The sequence below is a fragment of the Macrobrachium nipponense genome, chromosome 21, assembly GCF_015104395.2.
Source record: "Macrobrachium nipponense isolate FS-2020 chromosome 21, ASM1510439v2, whole genome shotgun sequence".
Lineage (NCBI taxonomy): Eukaryota > Metazoa > Arthropoda > Malacostraca > Decapoda > Palaemonidae > Macrobrachium > Macrobrachium nipponense.
The window spans coordinates 64766730-64782799 of NC_087212.1; the positions used below are offsets into that span (position 1 = coordinate 64766730).

Here is a 16070-nt window from a genome sequence, read left to right on the forward strand (position 1 = left end):
ACCATGTGGAGCGCGCTCCTCACGGTCACCCCTGGTCGCCTCGCTCCTCCCATTGTAGCCCGAGGAGGTTCAAGGGACAGGTGAAGAAGACCCGACGCTCCCGCCCTGCCTACCAGCAGAGCAGGTGGGCTGGGGGAACTGCAGGCGATTGTTAACCCGCGGTGGCAACCGAGCTGTATATAGGTCTAGTCCCGCAGTCTCCTTGAGCAGAACCGCTGAACCGAGAACAGTAGCGATGGTCCCAAGCGTCAGGCGAACTGCTACCAGTCATACGAGCTGTCCAGTCCCAGTGGAAGCGACTGTCGGGTGACCGGTAGTGTCCACTGATGCGGTGAGAGCGCGCTGCGTCCTTTCGATGTGTCACGGTACCTGATCCAGCCGAGGCTGGGCCTGGTGACCGGGGGGACCTCTTCCTGGCCTCAGCACGCGATCGGTCTGATGGAACCGTCACGTCAACCCTCGCTGCGAGAGTGATCGCCGGCCTGGCGAGAGTCACCTGAGTGACTCCCATCAGTCTTCTGCTCCATGCCTGGGTCCTGATGGCGAGCAGGCTCAGCGGTCTGGACCCTGCCGGTGACCGTACACTCAGTGACGCTCTTGAGCAACCGGCCGAGACGGTTCCTGGTGCAGAGGTAGAACCTCTGGAACCAGGAGAAGAGTATGGTCCCCGCCTTCTTCTTCCCTGAAGGAACAGGAGGACCAGCAGAAGATCCAACTGTCCCACTGGAGTGGGACAGACCCTTAGAAGTCTCTGGGCGAGACTTCTTAGTTGGGGAGAGGCCACCTTTTTCTTCCTCGGCTGTGGGGCCTTGATAGTCGAAGGGGAAGAGGCAGCAGCAGACGATGACACCCTCTTCTTCGTCAGCTTCCTCAGGACCACTATCATGTCCTCTATCCAGGATGGAGCTGGGGCAGTTGCACCTATCTGGAGGGACCTGCGGCGGGAGCAGCAACACCATGGGCAGGAACGGAGACAACAGGAACAGGTATCGGAACTGGTGGGCGGTCGAACAGGGAGCTCTTCGGGCACTTGAAGTCAGGGGCTGGGGCGAGGACAGCAAACCCAGGCAGAGGGACCATCTCCTCCCGCGGCACGAACGTCATCGGGGCCTGCACAGTGGCTGATGGAGTCACCGACATTACGTGCTGTGTATACATCAGGTGTGGCGGCGCAGCATACCCTGGAGTACAGATGGTTGTTGTCGTCGTCAAGTCACTGGGCCATGGGTCACAGGGGCAGCCAGGTGTTGCACCAGCCTCTGAATGCTGGGAGTTCCCGGAAGGCTCAGCGAGCGCCAGACCTGTTGGAGGTCTCCACCTGCGGCAGCAGTCACACCTGAGGAGGCAACAGTCGGGTTAGCTGGGGGGGTTCCCACTTGCCTGGGGGATAAAGATCCCACCCCGAGCAAATGGACGACCTCTAGTACAATTCTAGATTGGGGTGCCGCGGGGCCTTCCTTGGCGCTCGACAGGTCGAACGAAGAGGCGGAACGCGACACGTCCCCCGCAAGGGAAAGAGCCATACGAGGGAAATGACTAGGAGGGGGGAATGAGGAAGACGTGTCCGTAACCAGAGGTGTCGTGGGAGAGCTTTCCGACGACCCCTTGGCCACTTTACGCACCCTCTTCCTCCTCTCATAGCGCTTCCACTGCTCCTCCAACCGCAGCAAACAAATATCACAAGGCTCGGACCGAGAACACTCGCCCTCGGCACCGAGCACACAATTAATGGGGGTCTACTTAATCAGAGGACCTAAAGGCCCTCCACACCAGGGCATACTCTCCGGATGGCTGGGGTCCGGGGGGTTTCTCACTTTCGTGGGCTTGCATGGCTATGGTCTCGATGCAAACCACAAAGTCATAAACACAACAAAAAAAATCAATATGTACTTTCGCGGATGCACACTGCAAGTACTACAGCAATAAGAGAAAAGTTTGAAAACAGGACAGCTTCGCAATCGAAGCCGAGAAAGTCTCACGACGATGGCGGGCAGATAGGTGAACAACATGTTTTCATCCGATAGCGGCCGAAAGCAAAGTGGAATGTTTACCTCCAGTTGGGCAGGACTCCCGACCATCGGACAAGCAGTTACTACTGAACTACCTTGTTAGAAACCTTATGACTAGTCCAGCTGGTGCTGTAAGTACATCCCTATGTAAAGGACCGAGGGTCTGTATTACATGTCTGAACAAATATTTGTTACTTGTATGGAGAATGATTTGTAGTGTTTTTACGCTGCATGGAACCAGTGGTGGTTATTCAGCAACAGGACCAACGGCTTTGTGAGACTTCCGAACCATGTCGAGAGTCAATTTCTATCACCAGAAACACACATCTCTGACCCCTTGATGGAATGGTCGAGAATAGAACTCGCGGCCACTGAGGTTGCTGGTAAAGACCATACCACCTATGCCACTGAGGTGCTCCATGTATGGAGAATGCCCTCCAGGTCACACGAGTTGCATTTAAGATTATTTTTTTATATGTATTGATAATCTGTAGCAGAAATATCAATAACTAGCTCCACTATGCTTGTTTGCATCGTATTTTTTCGTTGCATGGAACCAGTGGTTATTCGGCAAAAAGACCAACGGCTTTACGTGACTGCCGAACCACGTTAAGAGTGGATTTCTATCACTATAGAACAATTGGCTATTCATTATTACTAACCCATCAGTTTTTTTTATTTTTGTATGGTGTTTTTACATTGCACGAAACCAGTGGTTATTCAGCAACAGCACCAACAGCTTTAAGTGACTTCCGAACCACATCAAGAGTGAATTTCTATCACTATAGAACAATTGGGTATTCATTATTACTAACCCATCATTTTTTTTTGTATGATGTTTTTACGTTGCATGGAACCAGTGGTGGTTGTTCAGCAAATGGGACCAATGGCTTTACATGACTTCCGAATCTCGAGAGTGAACTTCTATCACCAGAAATACACATCTCTCACCCCTCCATGGAATGCTCAAGAATCGAACTCGTGGCCACCGAGGTGGCAGGCCAAGACCACACCAATCATGCCACCGAGGCGCTACTTTACTAGTTGCATAATTATTTAAAGCTGACAAAATTATTGTAGATCTATGAAACAGAAATACTAGCTTAACTATGAGATAAAGCTTCAACCTTCTACCTTGTCAAAAAGTTGGACATACATGTATTTGTGTGGCATTATTCTCTGCTGTACCTATTGAGATGTCTTTGGAGTATACGCATATAGCATTTAGGTCAAAGGCTAAGCACTTGGACTTATGAAGTCATTCAGCACTGAAAAGGAAATTGAGATCAGGTAAGTTTGAAAGGTGTAACAGGAGGAATACCTTGCAGTTGCATCATGAAATTATTGTTAGGAGGATGGATAGCAAGGTGGAAGAGAGAATATGAATAGAGGTACAGGAAAAGGAATGAAAGGGGTTGCAGTTTTGGGCCAAAGGGACACTGCAAAGAACCTTTCGTAATATTACCTAGAGTGCACCACACAAGGTGCAATGACAGTGATAGCACTTTACAGGGCTGAGGTGTCTTTGGTTTAACTTTAAAATTCCCCCTTCTCTTTTATATTTTCTTATTTTTCCTTTGAATACATATGCCTACATTGATTTATAATACCTGTAATAATAATAACAACAGAAGATGAGCCATACCAAGCTATTTCACCCTCAATGTCACAAGTGAATCAATTCAATCCTGTAAGTTGTACATTGACAAATGATTCATTACAACAAAACAAAGGGAAAAAGGAGTGGGTAAATAGCCAATTTGACTACAGCAACTACATAAAACAAGAGTAACAAATTTCACATTAGACAGTTGTTCTATGAATGCTCACACATGCCAAGGGGTTAGAATTCTTTAAGGGACAAGAAAAACAGCTTAACAAAAATCAGAGGGTTCCAAGCCTAATTGACACCTGTAGGTTTTAAAAAGACCACTATTAGCTTAAAATTATCAGGAATACATCATTCCTCCATCAAAATTCAGATACGTATATGGGAGAGTCATAAAACGTAAGTGGTTTTAGCATAACTCACTTTGCCTCAAACTGTCATTATATTCAGTCAAGGTGAAAGAAATAAAAGGAAAAAAATTCTTAACTTTTATTACGAACCAGCTTTCTGATAATAACATTTCTATAAATAATTACAGGCAACTTTGCAGTTATGAATGAAACTTATTAACAAAATACACATCATCTGAGATCATAAAAAAATTAATGAGAGAGAGAGAGAGAGAGAGAGAGAGAGAGAGAGAGAGAGAGAGAGAGAGAGAGAGAGAGAGAGAGAGAGAGAGAGAGAGAGTGTCTAAATATCTAATATAGAGAGGTTCTGTCCTGAAACTGTGACCAACACAGATTTAAATGCCAATAGCATGAAGATGGAAGGTGTACAACCAACTTTAATTTATTCATTAAAGAACCTAAGCATTTAAACATGGAAATCAATGGTGGCATAATATGGAAAAATAATAAAAATATACACTGAAGTATTTTACCAATCATACACAAAAAATAACCTACACAAACAATGAAGGGAAATGTCATGTCTATACCCATAACTGACAATATTTTTCATATTCTTCAAAATATATCTGCAAATTACCATATACTCGACTAGAACACACAAACATGAGAAGGTAACATAAAATAATGCATCTATTAAGAAAAGAAGTCATGAGTACAGGTATTCTCCTCTGTCAAAATCTGCACTGAATAATAAGAGAACTGTTTACCATTTCGAAAAATCAGAATACCTATTCACATATATATCTGTAGTACTTACATCAAGGCATTCTCAAAAATTTTATTTGATAAACTATGAACATTCATCTTAATAGCAATACAAGCCTAACAATGCATTCGAGTAAAAATTGAAAAAATAAGCCTCACAGAATACTCTGCCAATAGATATGGTATCAAATACTTTTGAAGCTCCACATAATACATTAGAGACAGACTTCAGTGACCTAGGGAGTATTTCAACTTGAACAAATATAATGACATGCACAAGGTGATAAGCGCTGCTTTTAAATTTGATCTTATAAAACCCTAAAATGTACTGGAGTAGCTCAAGTGCAAAGTAAGCCCAAACATGCTTGCACGTGCAGGCACCCACCAGAAATTAACTGCAATAAAGTTTTGAAATGGATATGGTGTACTTCAGCATATACTAAACTTCGTCTTGAATATCTTTAGTTGAGGAGTAACATTAGGCACAATCAGCTTATTTTATTTATTTAGGTTAATAAATTTTCCTACTCCTTACTAAGTGCTCTCATTTTGGCACCAACATAAAAATGTAGCTTCAAGCATGTCCAACAGTCATGTACAATTTTCTAAGTATTTGTCAAAGGTCTATGAAAGCTATCAGATTTTGGATCTGTAATAAATTTGCCATTAAATTCTTATACCAATGTAAGCCTATATTTTAGTTCCAATCACCTGGTGAGCTTTCATCCTCCAGCTCTTGTCTTCCAAGTATTCTTCCAACTCATTTGCTATCTTTAACCTTACCTTCAAACATAAAACAAACTTTTGCTTTGAAATAAGATCTAGTGTTGAGACAAATTTTAAAGGGACTGAGTACTCACTTTAAAATAAAAAACTGACCTTTTAAATAATGTATCAATAACATTTTTAAGCTTTTGCATACACTGGGAGGACAGATGATATGAAACTATGATTAATTCTAGTTCATGTACCTCTCTTCACAATAATGACAAAACATATACCTTAAGATGAAATGTTTTCTCAAATTTAACTTCCAAAAGAAAATGCTGACATAAGGAGTAAAATCCATTTGAAAATGAGGTAGGCATGAAGACAAAGCATTTTCATTATGCTGATAACCTCAGTCATTATATTCAACATTACAGTTATACCTAATACACAAATGACTGAAGTTCTTACATTCCAAAAATAAAGTTTGGACAAAATTTATATGTTTGCATCCTCTACCTTCCCCATAAACATACACTAGGATCTTATTGACAGCAAAGGTAAAACATGCACAAACATTCTAATGGAGTTCATAAAAAGAGCTTTGAAAACAATTTCCTCTTTCCAAGAAATAATAGCCTAAATCAGTCTTGGTTACAACCAATGCTATTTTTTCAAGTACCAAATGTACCTGAGAAACACATTCCAAAAAACCTAATAGTAAAAGATCCAGTAATGCAAACTTATAGTTATATGACAGAGAAAGTGTATAGACTTATACATAATAAAAGCTGCAATATATATATATATATATATATATATGTGTGTGTGTGTGTATGTGTATGTGTATGTGTAAGTATGTAAGTAAGTATGTATGTATGTATGTTATGTATGTATGTATGTATATGTATGTATATATATATATATATATTATTATATTATTTATATTATATATATTGTATATATGATATATATATATATATATATATATATAGATATATATATTATATAATTATATCTATATATATATATATATATATATATATATATAATATATATATATACAGGTAGTCCCCCAAGGTTATGGCATTTTAGTGTTCCTAACTTATAATGCTTCCTCAAATATGTTCATAAAAAAAATTTGGTTCCAGATAATGGCTAATGTTTTGAAGTTATGGTGCTGTAACCCAAAAGTTACAGTGCCATAAGCGCCATATCTAGGATTCTGAGTGCCATAGTTGTAGGAGCTGTAATGAAACGATAAAACCAGTTTTGGGTTCAATATAAGGAGAAAAACTGGTTTATTACCAGGGAAAAGCTTAAAACCCTGTTTTGTTCCCCAAGTTTACTCAAGTCTCTTTCTTTCTCTCTCATTTCTATAAATGTTCCGAGTTACAGCAATTTCTAACTTACGGCACACCAGTGGAACGAACCCCCGCCGTAACCCAGGGACTGCCTGTATATGTATGAGATATATATATAGTGTGTGCATATATATATATATATATATCTAGTATATATATATATATTATATATATATATATATATTATATAAATATATATGTATATACATATAATATATATTATCATACATACTGTACTGCCAATTATATAATTTCTTGATAAGCCATAAAACCTCCATGTCATAAACAAAAGATTTTCCATCAAACCAATTTTACTTTTATCAAGTTATGTTATGCTACAACCAAGGGTCCACTGTTACATACTGTACCTGGTTATAGAGTTTGCTGTTAAGTACTTTTAGAGTCTGAAATCAGTGAGTCACTAAGAGAATGAGCTGTACTTCATAAAAACTAGGTACGAATTCATGCTTTAAGACCAAGTCAAATCAAATTCTGTGGAAGATAATGGCTGTCTGTGTTTCCAATGGTAATTGTAATGGCCTTTTAGTTAAAGAAAGACCTTTAGCCACTACAACTCACATGGTATATCTGTACACCTAAAAAAACTTCAATGTAACTTTACTTATCTTTTATTTGTTAAACTCGTCTTTAAGTTTTTGAACTGTTAAATAGTATTCATAAGAGGATTAAACTCCTGTGAGAGAGAGAGAGAGAGAGAGAGAGAGAGAGAGAGAGAGAGAGAGAGAGAGAGAGAGAGAGAGAGAGAGAGAGAGAGAGAGAGAGAGATATGCACTAGCTTGTAGTTCATTCCCTTTATTGATTTTTTAAACCTCAAGAAAATCAGTTTCCTTGAACACTTTGATGTAAACAAAACTCCAATAGGCTAATTATATACAGTATCTTAAAATCAATGTCAAATATCCCTCACTCTTACAGGGTGTCGGGAGTATTTCAACTCACTGAAGTTGACCAAAAAGGAAGAACAAACTACCACTGTACTTTGATATGACTGGCCTACTAAATGCTATTACAGACAATAAGGAAACGACACACTTTCATTTCACTCAACTTACTTGAGAAACACAAAAGCTTTTCATTTTAAAAGTCCTTGGTAAAGACTGCCTCTCCCAGACTTCTTAGGAAGGTAACAATATAAGCACAAAATTTTTCTTAACAAGTAAAACATCACAACCAACAGAACAAAAAAATCTGCTATGAAAGCTAATAATAAAGTTCTTTCCTGAATTCTTTCCAGCATCAAGTGAGACCACTCCGATACAATAAGACTGTTTGTGAGAGAGTGTGTTGTAACATATAGGTAGTAGAATCTGAATTAATCTGTACAAAATTTGTGCATTAATAGCAAATTAAAATTACTCCATATGAATTCTCGTAAAACAAGTGTGAAAAGAGCAAACAGTGCAGCATAACACCTACATCATTTTTCAAAATAATACACACACATCAGACAAAGATAACTGTAAACACACACTTTTAAAATTTCTATATTAGGAAAAATAACGGCATTTTCAGTATAATAGACGAAATGCCCTGGCACTGGGAAACAACATCAGCATAATCATTATCTCCATTTATTATTAGGTTCCTCTAAACTCCATTTGCTTTTCCACTGGCAGTGAATGTTTATCACAAGGCAGGGGTTGAGGGGGATGCTTTTCTTACAGCACCATTATACTTTTAATCTAGTCAAAATCATCATGCTGCTTTTGCGCATGCCCTTAATATTTGCCATGAAAATATATTATATATATAAATATTTATATCTATATATATGTACACATATATTTAGATATTATTTGTGCTAATGGTTCTTATCAACTTATCACTTTACATTTCCCTGGCCTACAACATCTGAGAATCACATGGTACATCAGGATCGGGAATCAAGCACTTCTTTTTTTGATTAGTGCCTGCAAAGTATAAAAACTATCCAGTTCAATGGTGGTTCCAGAGCTATACACTAAATGCCATCTAAAACTCTTCAGCTTCATGCATGTTCCACTTCCATCCCTGAGCACCTGACCACAAACAAAACTGGAGCACCACACAGAAACCACAAGGTCATGAGATATTACAACAACTTCTTGACTAATTAAAACAATGCAGTCATTTGCCACATTGAAACCTTTTACTGTATCAAGTGAGCAAAACTTTCCTTATGAAAACAAAATTATATTGTCAGAAATGTAAACAAGTACATATGTACCCTTGTCTCAAATACATTTAAGCTAAATGCAAAACTGACATCAAAATAACCTTAAGCTGCAATTAACTAAGAGTATTCTCTACCTCCTCTTTTTCTATTGTATCGCAATTCAGATTTCCAAACAGCTATTTGTCTACAGTCTTCTGCAACCACAACAGTATAATAACAAGTGAAAGAATAAGTTACAAATGACTAGCCTGGCACAAGCTGTGCTCTAACCCCCCATTAAACTGTGCTCACAACTTTATCGGGGGCACCAGTAAGCTTATTGACAATGTAGAATTTGTGTTTATTGCCAACAAGCCCCCTTACAACAGCAACATTTTCAACAAGAAAGTTGAATGGCATTGTAATAAGAGCTCCTGCCATGCATAACGCCATTCTCATCCAGCCAATACGATCTACACGGAAGGACTTAATTACACCAAAAATGTACATATAAAAATTAACACCCCCTACAAAAGCTGCCATTACATTGAGAAGCCCTGGGACTGGAACAGGAAATATAGTACTCAAAATCACTGAGGCCAGAGCTAACGGCATTGTCACCCAGGAGTACAAGGAAATAGCCAATAACCATTTTGTACTCACCTGTATGAAAAAAAAAAAATTAATAAAAATTAATTCAAGCAGAAACAGGATTAATCATATTCAGTGGCATAAAATTTCACTATATATCTAAAACATTACAGCTACACACTTCAAACTACTTTATGGTATGTAGTCACCTATGTAGAGGAACCTCACAATGGAAAAATTGGAATCCTTAGTAGTATATCCATTTCTTTATAAAAAGGAAAAAAAAATAAAATAAAAAAGTCAACAAATACTTACTGGTATGTGCTGGCTATGGACTACCAGCAAAATCCCTTGTAACCATCTTTTGCGCTGTTGCAAAAAGTCGTAAATGGAAAATGGGGACTTCTCCCACATTTCCCCTTCGATGAAGTCGAAAGTGTACCCTTCCCTAAGAGCTACCATACCAAAATAGTTGTCCTCTGCTACACTCCCATCTGGGCCATGGTCAAAAGTTACTCTCCTTTCAGCACCAGCCTGCAAACAAACACAGATTTAATACTAGATTAAAAATAAATATAGAAAGTCGAGTTTCACTGTAAATAAAATACTTCTGGTAAACATTTCTAACTAAAAATATATATATATATATATATATATATATATATATATATATATATATATATATATATATATATATATATATATATGTATATATATATATATATATATAGATATATATATCATATATATATATATATATATATATACTATATATATATATGTATATATATATATATATATATATTAAGCTTAATTTTGATTTACATAAACAGACTAACCAAGGGTAGGATGGATTTCTGGGATCAGGTTCCATCTATGGTGTAATTACTATAACAGTGTAAATGCAACAAGGAAGAACTGAGGAGGGCACTTGTAGTAAAATGTAACTATTATACTTTCATCTATGGTGTATCTACTATAACAATGTAAATGCAACAAGAAACAACTGAGGAGGGTACTTGGAGTAAACTGTAACGATTATACTTACATAAAGTTAACATGACAAATTTTAAATTAATTTGTATTTTTCACAGAATTCAAACCTGAGGTCTTAACAGTAGAATATATATTCTGGCACCAGCTGGAAACCAGTTAAAAACAATAAAAAAAAATTTTAAATACAAGGAATATGTGGCATCTGGCATCTGATGCGTAGTTGAGGTGGCAGCACATCAGACTGTGCTTAAATCCAGTGTTGCATCAATCTCTCTTCCAACCCAGCATGAAACATAAGAGGGGTGGCTAGAGGTGGGCAGTCAATGTTAAGACCTCAGGTTTGTTAGTTATGGAAAATACAAATCAATAAACCTATTCCATTTTTTCATATGCAAAACAAACCTTTGGTCTTAACATTAGGATAGACTCACACTTGGAGGGAGGTATGAGAAAACTGAACTGACTGGAGGTTCGGCACACCTGATCACTCTTATTAGAAATGAGAATTCTAAAGAAGAGGACCTAAGCCTTTGAGATATTAGATATATGGATATCTAACAATCAGTCAACTGGGTTTAAATATAATGAAATATGTCCAGAATCATCGCATAACGGAAGTGAAAAAGAACTATATCTGTTCACAACAAACCATGTTAGCCACATGTCCTGGTGCTTGGGGATACAAGTCTGTGCTTGTCAACTGAATGTGAAAACCAGTGACTGCACTATAAGTACTGTGGTCCTATTGTATGAATTTTGCTTTTTTATCATTATTATAGGGTAAAGTGTACAATGTACAGTGCAATACATATAACTGGGTAATGACATAGCTATACACTGATTATAATGTATAGTAAATAGAAGGCAGGGGCCAAAAAAATGTAATAAAAAAATGTAATCAACTAGGGAGTTTAACCTATGTGAAATTTACTAGCTTCATATACATATGAGCTACCCATTCAATATTCTGTTAATCTGATAGTTTTTAATTTCCTTGTTATACAGCATTCATTATATAGTTATAAGCACCGTATACAATACTATACCTCTGGATGTCATGGTAGTTAACAGTTACCTCTTTCAGTAAACTAGGCTAAGTTGATGAAACTCTTGAATGACAGTTTGCTTGCAATAATATTATATTCTTCGGATTCTAGACAATTTCTAAAGTCTATGTACATTTTCATAGGCTGGCAAGGGTTGCAGTAAGATTTCTGGATAGTCTAAAGGTAGCACTGCTTAGGCTAGCCAACTTATTATTCTCTTCTCCGCACTTTGGATGAGCTTACAACCCCCTTGGATATATTAATGTGAATGACTGTGGAGTTACTCTAGTGAGATTATGAGGTTTGTGAGGAAATTCATCTTAAAAGAATAATACAGAAATGATGTGATTCCAGAGGGAAGAGTTGGGGAGGAGGGTTTCTTCAAAACTTGTCTGAAACAAATCACATACTGACCACCTATGGGCAGAGCAATATTTTCCTTTCTTTGGTGGTTGTATTTTTATTTCTCACAGTGTAAAATTGGATGTTATTTTAAAGCTGAATATCTGTATGTACTTTCTTGTAGTACTGTATACTGAAAAAAGAAAATGAGCTATATTCAAAAGGAAACACTGAAATTAGCTGACACCCTGAAGTATAAAAATTGACCTTGGAAGCAAAAGCTTTCTTCTTACCTGAGTCACCACGTAGGATCCCTTCCAGCCAAAGAGAGGTTTATGGAACACTTTAAACTGAAACCTTAGTTTCCCCATGTCATCAGATACTCTGAAGCTATCAGCAAGGGTTGTGAACCAGTTTTTGATGTTTTCATTAGCGTAAGTAATTAGACCCTGAAAAGGTTAAGTTAAATTAGTTTCAAATATATAAAGTCTAAATTCAGTTATATTAGAACTCAAGAAGCATACTTCTGAAAGCTACAATACTGTGTTTCAAATTTAACTTGTATCAAATTTCCCTGTCTTACCTGCCCAAACTGATGTCTTCCTTCAATGACAAAATTTAGAATGCCTCTGATAGCAGAGTCAGTGACTAATGTTTCTTCATCTAAGTGGACAATCCAGTCCGTGTCTGCTAAAAGATTCACGTCTTCCTCTAAGCAATATTGCAGAGCTCGTGCTTTGAATAGGGCCCCACTCTTTGGTCGATAACTAGAGGGAACAACAACCTACAAACAAAAAATTTGTCATAACATGGAAAACTTCACTCCTAAAAGATTAAGAACCATCAATGATGACCAAATCAGGCTCTTCTTTAAAAATTTTTTTAATAAATTTCTGATTGACGAAGGGGAAATACTACTAACAAAACATATATGACAATGATGATTTGTACAATCTTCCCAAATTAATAAAGTGTACAATTTATCACAATCACTGTAGCAGTTACTGACACCACGGTCACCAAGTGTCTCAAGTCAATCAATGCTCATGAAATTTTCTGCCGTCAGACATAGAATAATAATTACCATAATTATTCCAAACTTACAGTTTTTGTCTTATTCCTCAATTTCCTTCATTCTTGTCTTTGGCCCATTAAAACAATTCCCCACTTTCCTACATTCTTGTCTTTGGACCACTAAAACAAAATGCGTTAAGATACAAATGATCAAATGAGGTACACAATACAATAAAAGAATAATTATTACTAAATTACAAGCCCTACATTGTTATTCCTGTTAAAAAGAAGCATGTGAAGAAAAGGAAAGTACTCCTTTCACAAAACACAAATGTCTTTTTTTTTTAACTTAAAAAAAGGGTAATAGCCTTGAGAAAGAGAAGTTAATTGGCACTAAAAGAAAAGAAAAGTAGGGAGAAAATACTGGAATTTCACTTTCTACAACAACTCCTTAAAGCTATCCTTTTCATCTGATACATAAAAAATATATTCACTAATTCAACATCAGTATTTTTGGGGAGAGAGGGAGCAAGATCAACCACCTTTTGTTCTAATTCATCAGCATAGGGCAAAATTCTATTCCATTGTGTTTGCTTAGCTGTGTGTTAACTACCAATTCTTCCACTGTTTTATCTTTACAGCAATTTAAGCCAACAATCAAAATTATGTATATTGTTTGCTAATTTATACCTATTAAGGTTGTAATTACTGCACACACAACTATACTTATACTGTTATTGTATGTGATATTAATGAATAAAAAAATCTTTCCAGGTATGGGACATAATAGGACATCATACAATTACAGTTATGGTAGTACGTAAACAATTTTTTCTGAGACTATAACTAGGTACTGATATCACATGATTTTTCTATCTCCTAGTAAATAATAGCAGGTGATTTTGATCAAGTTTATTGCCATACATTTTAACAAGTCCCTGTAACTAACTTTAAAGAATTATTACGCTGACTACCAGAAAACCAGAATGCAAGACAAAAGAAAAACTTGAACGAAAAGTATGAAAGTCTACAGTAGCTATGGTAGTAGTGAGATGGTTTTATAGTTCTGACTAACTGAAATAAAAACTTACCTGTCTAACCCTTTGGTTTTCTGGGAGATCAATCTTTTTGTCTGTTACAACTTCAATCATGAACTTCTCTAATCCCACCCTTAAACAGGTGGTCAAGTTGCGATTAACATTTTGTCGGACTAAATCAGGGTAATCCCCCCTCGTAACTACCCGCAGGCACAGAAAAGGAGCCAATAACGGGGAGCCTTTCAACTTGGCACGCTCAGGAAATGCATTAAAACATATAAGCCCCAAGAAGTTGAAAAGTGCCTGAAAAAGTAAATACAGTATAAAAAAACAGAATCACCTTGGCAATTTAACATACAGCTCTGCATTAACCAGGACACAATTATATAAAAAATTAATGAGAAAATGAGTCACATACCCACACACTCATAGGTATTATAGTCTCACCCAAAAGATCTGTCCTTAACTGAGAGCTGAAAATTAGAGTGAGTCAAGTTCAACACACTAGACAGTTCAGCAGGAGACTAATGGGAATGAACAAAAAGTAAGAGATAAAAGCAAATGCAAACAGGGCCAAAGGCATGCTACAAAGAACCTTTATAACCATCCACACTATGCTACACAAGGCACATTAAGTGATAAACACCCTTGATGAAGATTACAATGAACAAAATACAGGCACATTATAAGAACCTTCCAAAAATGCTTACAGGATGTACAATACTTTCATGTTATAAAGGCAAGAGAAAACAATAAAACCTTTCGATAAAAGTGGATCAACTGACTGTCAGTGCAAATGCAAAACGTTACTAGCACAAGAATGTACCAATGTGTACAAAATTCAATAAAAATGTATCAATGTGTACAAAATTCAATAAAAATATCTATTCACCATATTGTCTTGGAAGACAATCTTACATGACAAAAGCTTTTTATATGGAGCAAGTGAAAAATACAATATGATACTTCTCAATTAAAATAATCATAATTCACAAAGGTAATATACAGACCCTATCATGCATTTTGCTTAGGAACAGTGTGGAAACTAGTTTGCTTAGTGTTATAATAATAACTTCAGTTCAACAGCATTCTCTGTAAATATTGTGTATGGTCTACTTTTTAAAGTAAGTTTCAATGGATGGTAAGCCAGCCTCTTATTACTTTAGAAATGAATTACTGTACAACTTAGGCTTTAGGAAAGTACTGTAGCTCCGAAGAGCCATAATAACAATTCTAAGTTAATTTTAAGATCAAGTAAGTGTGATTCAGATATAAACCATTACACTAAATATCAAAATATTTTTTGCAGGTAAAAGTAAAATGGAGCAATCATTTCCAAAATGTGTAAAATGAAAAAAAAATGTTTGGCATGCTTGTAAAAAAATAACTAAGAAGTTTACATTCATCAAAATGAAGTACGTATAATGAAACTTTGTTATCAATAGGATTCGAGGTTGAAGGGATAAATGACTAACAGCTATTAACTAAAGATGTTTTATATATACTAACTCAAAAACCACAAACACACTGTAATTATACAATCCAGTTACTGGTCTCTTTGAAATGACTTGCTGACCCCTGAAACGGAATTTGCTATTTTTCAACCAAAGTAACAAATCTTACAGGAGTAAAATTTCAAGAATATAACAGTTCTACAACCCTTCATCTAAAGTCACTTAATTAGTACATTTAACATTGTGCACATATAAGCTAATATTTCTGGATCAAGCCATTATTTTTGGATATGCTTTCCAATGGAAATCTTGAAAACTGAAGCCTGGACCCTACACAAAACTTCCTCTAGAGAGTTACCCATACACAGTACATTGGATAATTCATGGTATTATCAGAAAGCTCACCTGTGGCAATGCTAGCAGGGGCAGAAGTCTCAAGATCTGGAGTAAAAGAGTGACTAGAGGAGGATACGATGCTGAAGTTGGGGGGTCACCCCACAAACCCCCCGCTCCCATTTCAAAGAGCACCACAACTGTGATAAAGAGGCAGACATGGGCCACATGTTTGGTGGTATGCAATGTCTCCGAGAAGGCCAGGCTCAGCCGGCTCACCACCATCATGCCTGT

At 37.1% G+C, this 16070-nt stretch overlaps 1 protein-coding gene across 7 annotated transcripts in view; it reads right to left on the reverse strand.

Moving 5' to 3' along the window:
• Positions 1–7494: 7494 nt before the first annotated feature.
• Positions 7495–16070, reverse strand: part of LOC135198091 (beta-1,4-mannosyltransferase egh-like) — a 127726-nt gene continuing 119150 nt past the window's right edge. For 6 of the 7 annotated variants that reach the window (XM_064225525.1, XM_064225527.1, XM_064225528.1 and 3 more), the window contains 6 exons: positions 15849–16066; positions 14044–14292; positions 12522–12722; positions 12232–12387; positions 9870–10088; positions 7495–9626 (listed from right to left, as the gene is read on the reverse strand). In XM_064225525.1, the coding sequence (XP_064081595.1) occupies positions 9261–9626; positions 9870–10088; positions 12232–12387; positions 12522–12722; positions 14044–14292; positions 15849–16064 (1407 nt within the window). In that variant the 5' untranslated portion in view covers positions 16065–16066 and the 3' untranslated portion in view covers positions 7495–9260. The remainder of the gene's footprint in view (positions 9627–9869; positions 10089–12231; positions 12388–12521; positions 12723–14043; positions 14293–15848; positions 16067–16070) is intronic. The other variant, XM_064225530.1, reaches the window with a different exon arrangement.